The 9696-nt window shown below is 38.8% G+C and overlaps 1 protein-coding gene across 1 annotated transcript in view; it reads left to right on the top strand.

Moving 5' to 3' along the window:
- The window catches only part of LOC108745971, a 3817-nt gene extending 1503 nt beyond the window's left edge, over window positions 1-2314 (top strand). The window contains exons 2-3 of the mRNA XM_018482419.1: window positions 1827-2006; window positions 2181-2314. Coding sequence (XP_018337921.1) covers window positions 1827-2006; window positions 2181-2228 — 228 coding nt within the window. The 3' untranslated portion in view covers window positions 2229-2314. The remainder of the gene's footprint in view (window positions 1-1826; window positions 2007-2180) is intronic.
- Window positions 2315-9696: the final 7382 nt, after the last annotated feature.

Raw genomic sequence — 9696 nt, 5'->3', positions numbered from 1 at the left:
ATTCAAATGAATGCCAAACACAAACAAATAGACCGATCTGGCTGTAACTTGGTGTGTGTTCCTCCAAGAGATGCTACTAACTAAATCTAACCTTGATACGCGCCAGTAGTGCCATCAGCAGTGACTTTGCACGGACTTTTCAAACGACCCTCGTAGATAGATAGATAGATAGATTCTACATAGATAGATTTAGCTAGCTAAATCTTTTAGCCATAGCACCAGTTTGGTTGTAGTAGCAAATGTTTAGTTGTGTTAGCCTATCCACTATATGATTTCGATAGGCTAACGCAACTAAAAATTTGTTGCTACAACTAAAAACTAGTTGCTGCAGCCATATAAAAATGCTGTGCTATATTTTACTATCTAAATTGTTGCAGCAATCAATCTTTTCTTTCAGTGCTATTTTATTCTTATAGAGTTTTAAGAATTTTTTCAGAATTTTATCAATTTTTTAGTATTGCATTTTCTTATCCACTATGTGCAAACAAAATAAACAATTCTTGTCTGTTTTTCTATAAAGTTGATAGTATTTGAGTATGAATAGTATTTGAGTAAAAAATTATTGAAGACCAGATTCAGCAATTTTTAGTAATTAATATCTTGTTAATTATTGCAAAAATGATAGAGGACTTTTCGACTCAGTTTAGTTTGCTGTATCTACACATAAGCTTTGTCAAAACTTACCTCAAAACTTGAAATAACGAAGCGCCTTACTAGTCCGAGTGTTAAGATATTGAACTACTATACAATCATTTAAATTGAATTAATTTTCAGAAATAAATTGCGAGCCGATGAGATTATCGGATTCACACAATAAATCTGAAACAAATAATCCCCCCAAAATTTCCCAAATCTTAAAAAACTGTAATAATTTTATTGCTAAAAATATTGCCTCGGCCGGGAATCGAACCCGGATCTCTTGCATTCCGTGCGAGCGTTCTAAGCCTTTAGACTACCGAGACTTACCTCTGTATAATTATGGTATATGTAAAATATGTCCATATATATAACATTTTTTCCTGGTATTTAGCAAAAAAATATTTATAGAATTATTGTTGGTATAAGAGTTAATAAAAAAATAAAATTCGTATAAGGGCTCTAAATGAGCCAAGCACGTTGTGTGTCCAGAATACATAACTTACAAACATATGTTCTTACAATATATTCTTTTATATGTTATGTGTCATTAGATTAACATAAAAACTTGTCGCAAATACTTCATGCTTAGAATTTTGAGAATTGCCGGACGACAGGAAGAACGTTTACGATAGACTTACTGTTTCAATAGATTGGATATATATTGTTGAATATATATTGTTGGATATATTGTTGGATATATTTAAATCTAACAAATCTGTTGACATGTAAACATTCTTCCTATCGTCCGGCAATTCTCAAAATTCTAAGCCAATACTACCATAATTGTATAAAAATGTTAACTCGATTTGGTGGAATTCCTGTCCCCGAATGCGTTCTGGCATGAAGTATTTGCGACAAGTTTTTATGTTAATCTAACGACGCGTAACATACGAAAGAATATAAGAATATATGTTTGTAAGTTATTTATTCACTGGTTCCGTTGAGAATCGAACCGTTTGGAAGATTTTTGTGATTCGTAACAATGTATTTTTTTTACACAGACAACGTGCTTGGCTAATTTAGCCTTTATACGAATTGTATTGAATTTATTTAGTTTGCTGAGCTTTAAAGTTTTTTAATTTTAATAAAAAAATAATTTTACGAATTGCGAGAGCATTGTGCTCATATAATCTTAACAATGAAACATAAGTATGCATCTAGGTAGAAAAATGAATATTTTCTTTCAGACTGTTCGCGTAGTATACGGAGGTCGCGATATATTGAATTTGGGAGCGAACATCAGACCGTCATTCGACTGGCAAATGAGAGATCGAACATTGTCCCGACATAACATTCAAGATTTTATAACTAATCGTCTGGTGTATCATCGATTGCGTGAGCAGCCGCTTACCAAAGATTATCTAACGGTATGTATATAACGACATTTTATAACTTATGTTGAAATAAAAATATCTAATATAATTAATTTTCAAACATGCATAACATAAAATATAATCTATAATTCATATATAAATTAATAAATTATAAATTAAAATTTTGTAGTTATATAGAGCTCCGATGATTAAAATTTGATCTTACAGAAACGTTGCAATGAATGTGAGTTTTGCGAACCGTCATCTATCTTCTGATATCGACTTAACCGTAACGAAACGATTAACGACAACAAGTCCTGCGTACAACGTCATGGATAACTGAACTGTGATAGACCGGATAAGCGGCAGCCGGATGGAGACGTACCGTAAATCGAGGAACGTATGGAGATATGAATCTAATATTTAAATTGAAACGCAAAATGAACCATGAATATTGAAATAATTGAAATATTCACGTAAATTATTAATTGGTTTAATTTATTATTGGTTAATTGATCTAGAAAGAGATATTTAAAATCTAAATTATGTAAAAGGTATACGTTCCCTTGCCGGATACGGGCTGCAGTTATTAGTTCTCCTACTTGTGATATCGTAACGTGAGGTAATATTACGTAAACTAATGAGTTTTGTATCAGAATAAAAATAATCGGGAGTCATTTAATGTCTCTGTCATTTAATGTCTAAATTTTAGACACTGTGTATATGATGATTTTATAATTTTTATGATACGGTGCAAAATTAACTCTTTCTGCTAAAGTTAATATACTTCATTTTACGATGTCACTTTTTTTTTTCAATTAGTGCATACGTATTTAATTCGGACGAATGACGATCTCGCATATAAGAATATCGGCGTCTTACAAAACTGTCCGAGCATAAAGTATCGTGTGACTTCATCGAATGATTGAATAATATTAATTTTTTATACACGATATGACACAAGATCTGTAACAGATTGAACATTTAACTACAGATTGAACAAAAAAAAAAACCGCAAGTTTATAATTCGCCGTCATGTGTACGGAAAGTTGCATGTCGCTTAAAAACTTTTCTTTATGTATTCTTTACACAAATTTATTCATTTCAAGATATATCTCATTATTCTATTGTCAAGATCGTCATTATCACCGACGATCATTATTTCATTTTTGCAACAACCATAAACAAATGCCGTTGCGCTTCGTAGAGCATCGTTAGCGAATGACGTACCGCGATAGATGTATCGCGTTTCATGTATTCATTTCAGTATTCATGAACGATCGGCAATTTCTTAAAACAGCCGAAAATCAATCCTTACATTTTCGCGGTAAATGTAGTACCTGCTCGTAGGATATAAATACGTATTTCTACGACGGCATTGCATACACATATATATATATATATCTTGACCATTGTTTATAAATGCATGATAAACAATATTTTATGTATCTCAATGTTGCATTATTAATTATACTTTTATATTCAATAAATCATATAAAACATTCGCGAGGAATACAGAAATAACTTAGGCATGTAAATCTTCTTTCTCTGTTACATTTTTAAGACGCGATCCACTTTACGCTGCAAACGCTTTGAGGCGTCGTTCTTTGAATGATCGATACTCTTGGTAAAATTCTTTCTCCCGATTGGTCAACAAAACGTTTGCAGCGTTACAAGCGGGTCGCATCCTTATATATTCTGCAGCTCTTATTTATGAAACGAGAGGGAACAACTTTTTCCCAAAGTTAACAATTCCTCACGATAATATCGCCGCGATGCAACATCAGCGGACTTAGAAACGATGATCCTTGAGCCAGGCCGAAGATGAACGCTTGGCGAATTAGCGCGTAAATTCGCGCGAAAGGCATTAGTGCCGTTTCATGAGCCGCACAAGGGGGTTGATCGCTCGGACCCTCGTGCTTCTGCATTGTTTCAGCTCGAGCGTAACACCCGGCGTGGCGCTGTGTGGCCAGTTCGATCCACAATCCCGCCTGAAACACTCACACCCCTAACGAGACAGACCACACACTCGCCGCAGCACACGCGCATTTCTCTGATCCTCACCGACGCACACAACGCATGTACACGCATTCGGAAAAAATGGACAAATTGCTAAAAAGAAAGAGAAATATTTTATCGAAAAAAAAAAAAAAAAAACGAAAAAAAGATACTTGTATAAAAATAGCAACCTCTCAAACGCAACAGCATTTTCTCCAATTTCTCTGCGATGCATGGGATTATTTCAGACGCGAGCGTATAATGTGTCCATTATTTATAATAATAATTAGATGTTAATATGTATTCAATTATTTCTCACTCAATAATCAAAATTAAAAATAATGTATACCGTTGGCCGATTTTTCGACTTTGGGCCTCGATATTTGCTAAATCCGCCCCACTGGTATGTGCGTTTATATCGCTTGCATGTATTCCACGGGAGGGGGGAGGGGGGGGGAACCTTTCAGGCTGCACGCGTGCGTGTACATCGATGTACGTGCGCGCGTGAAAGCGCCCCCGTCCGTGCGTGCACGCGCGGATGCGTGGGTGCGTGCAACGCGCGAGAGATGCGCAGGACGACTATTCAGATATTGTTGTTATTGTTGAGGGAACAATCGCCCGTCAATAGGCCGCCTCGGCACAATGTATCTATTCAGGTGCGGTCAGCGGTGCTCAATCGATCAGGATTCACCCTTCGCGAGTGCCGAAAAAGCACTGTTGAGACCGGCAAAAGATCGTCGTTAGTTTCGCGACGCGCGTTTCACGAAATCTCTTCACGCGAAGTAGTCGCATTCTTAACTTGAGTTTGCCTGTGCACGAAGAAAGTAGAGAGATGCGCTTATTTTTTTCATGCTTCCAGCAAACCAAACGAGCGCGAGATTCTTAAGAGATTTGCGTTTCTATTGTATTTACAAAAAAATATGTTTAATATCTTGACATATTTATAAAAAGCAAAAAATAAAATTGTCAAATTGATTTAAATTTTATATTTACAGAGACGATTCATTTCACTGACTCAACGAAGTTGTATAAATCGAAACGTATCTTGGGTGTGAAGTGTATAAATCATATTTTTATGTTAATGATTTTTATCGAAAATCAATATTTTACTTGGAATAATTTCATAATTACTGCATTAGAGGATAGGTTAGCTGAATAGTTGAGTTAAGAATGTGTATGCGTATATATAACATGCGACTGGGCCCGGAGATCGTTAAAAGACTCACAATCAGAATATTCTTTATCACGATGAATTGGTATCGAACCGTGAAATGAATCCCAACCTATGACGAATCATGTCAGCCTTTGAAATCTCATATCGTCGACGTCTAAATATTATTCCAATAACATTAATCCTGTTTAACTGAATTTCTTACGCGTACTGCATTTCCATTCATAAAAAGACATTTTTCATCGTAACTTTAGATAATTTTAATTTATATACAATATATCCCACATTCCAACGCATATATTCCCTAAGATTCAAGTATTCTAAAAATAGATCTTAAGCTGTACATGATTGCCGATTGTACCTCTCGCTCCGATGCGATGACCGCTGATTAAACACATCATACGATTGAAAAGCGAATTGCACGGACGAAGGTGTGAATCACCTGTGACTCTCAACTGCTATTCAATAAGCCACAGTTTAAGCCGACAAACAGACCGCCTTGTCACGGTAATATTCTATTGGCTCGAGCATCGAGGCCTTCAAAAGAGCTTCAATTGGAGAAAAAGAGACCGCGGGTGAGAGCCACTGCCGCGAGCGAGGGTACCAGAGTTCCGCGGCTATAGCGATGATTACGTATGCGGGAATCATTGTCGAGTAACGCGCGATGCACATGCAAAGGCCAAAAATCGTCGAAATCAGTCGAGTTCAACATCAGCATTGTACCTGGGCTTTGTCTCTGCCTCATTGTTGTTGGTCGGTACTCTCTTCCACCTTCTCCCTCTCTCTCTCTCTCTCTCTCTCTCTCTCTCTCTCCTCTCTCTGTCGATGTACAATCTACGACTGCTATCCCAGGATAGCTTCCATAGTATCCACGCGACTAGGATCATTCGCTAGTAATACCTATCTATTCGACGGACAGGGTCGGTTTAACCCTTTCGCTTCTACAAAGACGCATACACATGCCATTGTATAGGATGATAAAGTAAGGTAGAAACTTGACACGCTCTAAATCGATATTTCGAATTTAAAAGATAACATTTATTAAAAATAGCAAAATAAAAGAAGACGTTAAAATAAATGTGAAAATAATTATCTTCTATAAAGTTTCTTAAAAACGTGGTTGGAGAACGGTTTGTAGCTCTTCTGCCTTTTTTTACCGAGCGCTAAATATAATAATTCTATGATGAGAATATCTATCTCCTTCGCAACACAATATCAAATAAAGAAGATTGGGTTTGTATAAATTATTCATCAGCCCTGAGCGGTTTTCGCACGGTGTCTCGCGTTTCTAATTCACTCTCCGCGATCTGATCCTACGCAGCCAACGTATGATCAAAATAAAGGAGAAGGGATCCGTGTCTGCCTTTTTCCTCTGTGCATAATACAGGTGCAGGACAGATAGGACAAGATCTCTGCGATGATATTGGAACGAGAACGAGTGAGCGAGAGGGGTAACACCACCAGCAGAGCAAGGCGAATCCAGCAGAGAAGGGGAGGAGGAGTTCAGAGCAGAGGGAACGAGAGAGAAAGAGAGAGAGAGAGAGAGGAGGGACGGTAAAGAGGGGATAGGAGGAGAAGAGGGCATAGAGCAGCTGAATAGGAAGCGACACAATGGACCTGGGTGGCTGTGGAGGCGTGTTATCAAATGGGTTCCTCATTCACATACTGCGGCCTGAGCTACCTGTGTCTGTCTGTACCGGTGTCTGTCTGTTATACTTATTCATACCGCCCATTGTGTCCTCCACTGTTGAGTCGAGTTCAGTTCAGTTGAGAACGCGATGGAACGTGCCACAATGCACGAATATGGGCTGCGCCGCACCTCCTCCCCCCCCCTCCTCCCCCTCCTCTTTCTACACCCTTCCGCGCACCCCCCTTGTCGCCGTATCTCTTTCTCTCTCTTTGCCATTTGCCACCCACGGTCCAACCCGCGCGCGCGTTGGATTCGCCGGGACCGACTGAAAAGAAAATTGCGTCGGGAAATTGTATCCGTGAGAAAACCCGACCGATAATGCCGAGTTCTTGAAGCGTACACGTCGCGAGATTTCTCCACCTCGGCCCCTCGCGGTGGCATCGACAACGACGGCGACGTGGTGGCCGTCGAATCCTACCGCCGAATGTCTCGTTAGACGAGCGAGTTTCCGTGGGAGACGATCGATGGCCGAACGGTGAATCCCGTCCGGAATTCCGGGATGCACATGACATTTGCCGGCAATTTCAACGGGAAATTATCGTAACGCGATAGTTATTAGAAGCGATAAAGCGAAGCTAAAGTTGCACGAGCGAGATCTTGGAGAGGAGAGGGTCGGCATAACCCTTTCCACCGTTCGCAAGAATAATCTCGCTTCCTGCGATGCAGTTTATCGCCCGAAGTAGGGGGTATCGTCCAATTCAAGAAAAAAATAGTTGCTATTGTTGTTTCATACTTTTCTTTCAATAAAGTATGAGATAGCCTGCTTATAAAAGTAAAAAGTTCAGCCGAGAAACATCTTCGAACTAATATTATCGCTCCTGATAATGGAACGCTTGAAGGAGCAAAATAGCTAATTTTATTTTTAAAGGAAGTTCGCGAGAAATAGCTCGTATAACGCGGCACGCAATCAATCTGTGAAAGGAACGAAAGAGAAATAATCTGAATTACGGAACGAATAATATTCCCTGTCGCGGGAGTTACATTGCCGAAAAAAAAAAAAAAAAACGACGAATGGGAGATGAATCTTGAGAAAGCGTGCAGACTCGTACATTTCTTGTCACTCGATGCGCGATGAAAAAAGGAAGAAAAGAAAAAGGAAAAAAAAAAAGAAAGAACGTAATACGTATAACGCGCATAAGCGGCCATAGGGCTCTGGATGAGCCGCCCGCGGACGCAACGGCATACAAAACTCGCTCAATACGTCATTCAACCGAAGAATACGCCTCGTTCTCGCCATTTTGCTCCCAGAATGAGAGTTTCAAAGGGAATTAAGGATTCAAAGGCATCTTTTGCGCGGCGCGCATAAAACGTCCAGCCGCCGCCGCGGCTCCGCGCCGCTCTGTCTCACTCGCTCTCTTTCCCTGTCTTTCTTTCTCTCTTCTTATCTAACTTCCGTCTTTCCCCTTTTCTCCTTCTACAACTCCTCGTCGCCTTCGTTTCTACAACGTTCTCAAGAGGAGCCGTGAATCGGTGAAGTGCTGAATCGCAGCGACGAGTCGTAGCAAGATATTCACGGAAGGACGCTAAATCGTCGAACCTGGTCAGTATTTTCCATCGGCACATTTGCGATAAATGTGTCTAACAGATTTTCACTTCGACTGAACGCGAATCTCACACGAGCAAAGTTCGAAATACGACCATGGACGTTTTCTATTTAGCGACACAAGTCGGCACGATCGTTCTATTTTTCTTGAGATTCCATGCATAAAACGATAGTTGCATCGATTTGTGTCCAAGTGAAAAGTATCCCATATGCAAGAGTTTCCAAGTATACGCGTAGGATTTCGATAAAAAAAAAAAAAAAAAAGAAATATGCAAAAACATTAAACGTGTGAACCTATATTTTTCAGCTATATCGATTATTTTTATAATTTATAAGAATCTAACAACTTCTTTCGTAATTATTATAATTAAAGATTATTTAGCGGCAAAAAAAAAAAGATAAAACGAAGACGTACCAATAGAATCCCCTAAGTGTTTACGTCATCGTTCAAATAGCCGGACAATTTCCAGACAGCTCCAAATCTGTCCGCGCTTATCCAACGAATAGATAAAAAAGAAATGCCCTTCATATCTATAATTCGGTCAAAAGATATGCCCTCCCCCCACACATGCACCCTCATAATCCCTTCCTCTGCGGAGATGACCTTTTCCATTTACGGCGTTCGCGCGGAACAAATTCGGACGGCTATCACTGTTTGGGCTATAAGATAACAAAAGGAGGATTGCAGTCGTGCCGCCTGTTTAGGATTGCGCGATTAACATAAAAATGCTCGTAAAAGGCCGCTGTATACATACATATATTATGAGTATTATGTACCGCGGGAGGGTTACAGCTCCTGATTGTTATTCATATATGGTAGCCACGTCCGGCATTCGAGCCAAGTCCCGAGTCAATATAATGTCAACACAGTGCAAATATAGAGGATGAATCGTATAGACGCATCGCTCGTCATAATTTTCATTTTTTTGCTCATTGACAATATGATGCAATATCAAGTTATTTTATAATATTGTTGTATTTTATTTCTTAACTTGGTTTTTAAATAAATGCGCCTTTGTGTCGCACGTGGCTTTAGCACAATTAAAAACTTTCCGGTCATTTTTACTTTATTTTATTTATAATATAACTGTACTCGGTTCCTTTCTACACGACAGTCTCCATCACGTAAAGATAGTAATTTATTCATCTTTAGAAAATCAATTTGCATTTTTCTAACCATAACCACATTAGATGTTAACTCATACATTTAAACATTAACGTTAACTCACAAGATTGAAACAGTGAAAGTGTCACTCACCGAGTCCGATCGCTGCAAAAGCCAAGGACCTGAAACGGAAATTAACATTAATAAGAGCGAGAAAGAAACGTATAGGAAACAGTA

The sequence above is a fragment of the Trachymyrmex septentrionalis genome, unplaced genomic scaffold, assembly GCF_001594115.1.
Source record: "Trachymyrmex septentrionalis isolate Tsep2-gDNA-1 unplaced genomic scaffold, Tsep1.0 scaffold16, whole genome shotgun sequence".
NCBI classification, from domain to species: Eukaryota; Metazoa; Arthropoda; class Insecta; order Hymenoptera; family Formicidae; genus Trachymyrmex; species Trachymyrmex septentrionalis.
Note: the sequence above shows the minus strand (reverse complement) of the source record. Positions and strands in the feature narration are given on the sequence as shown.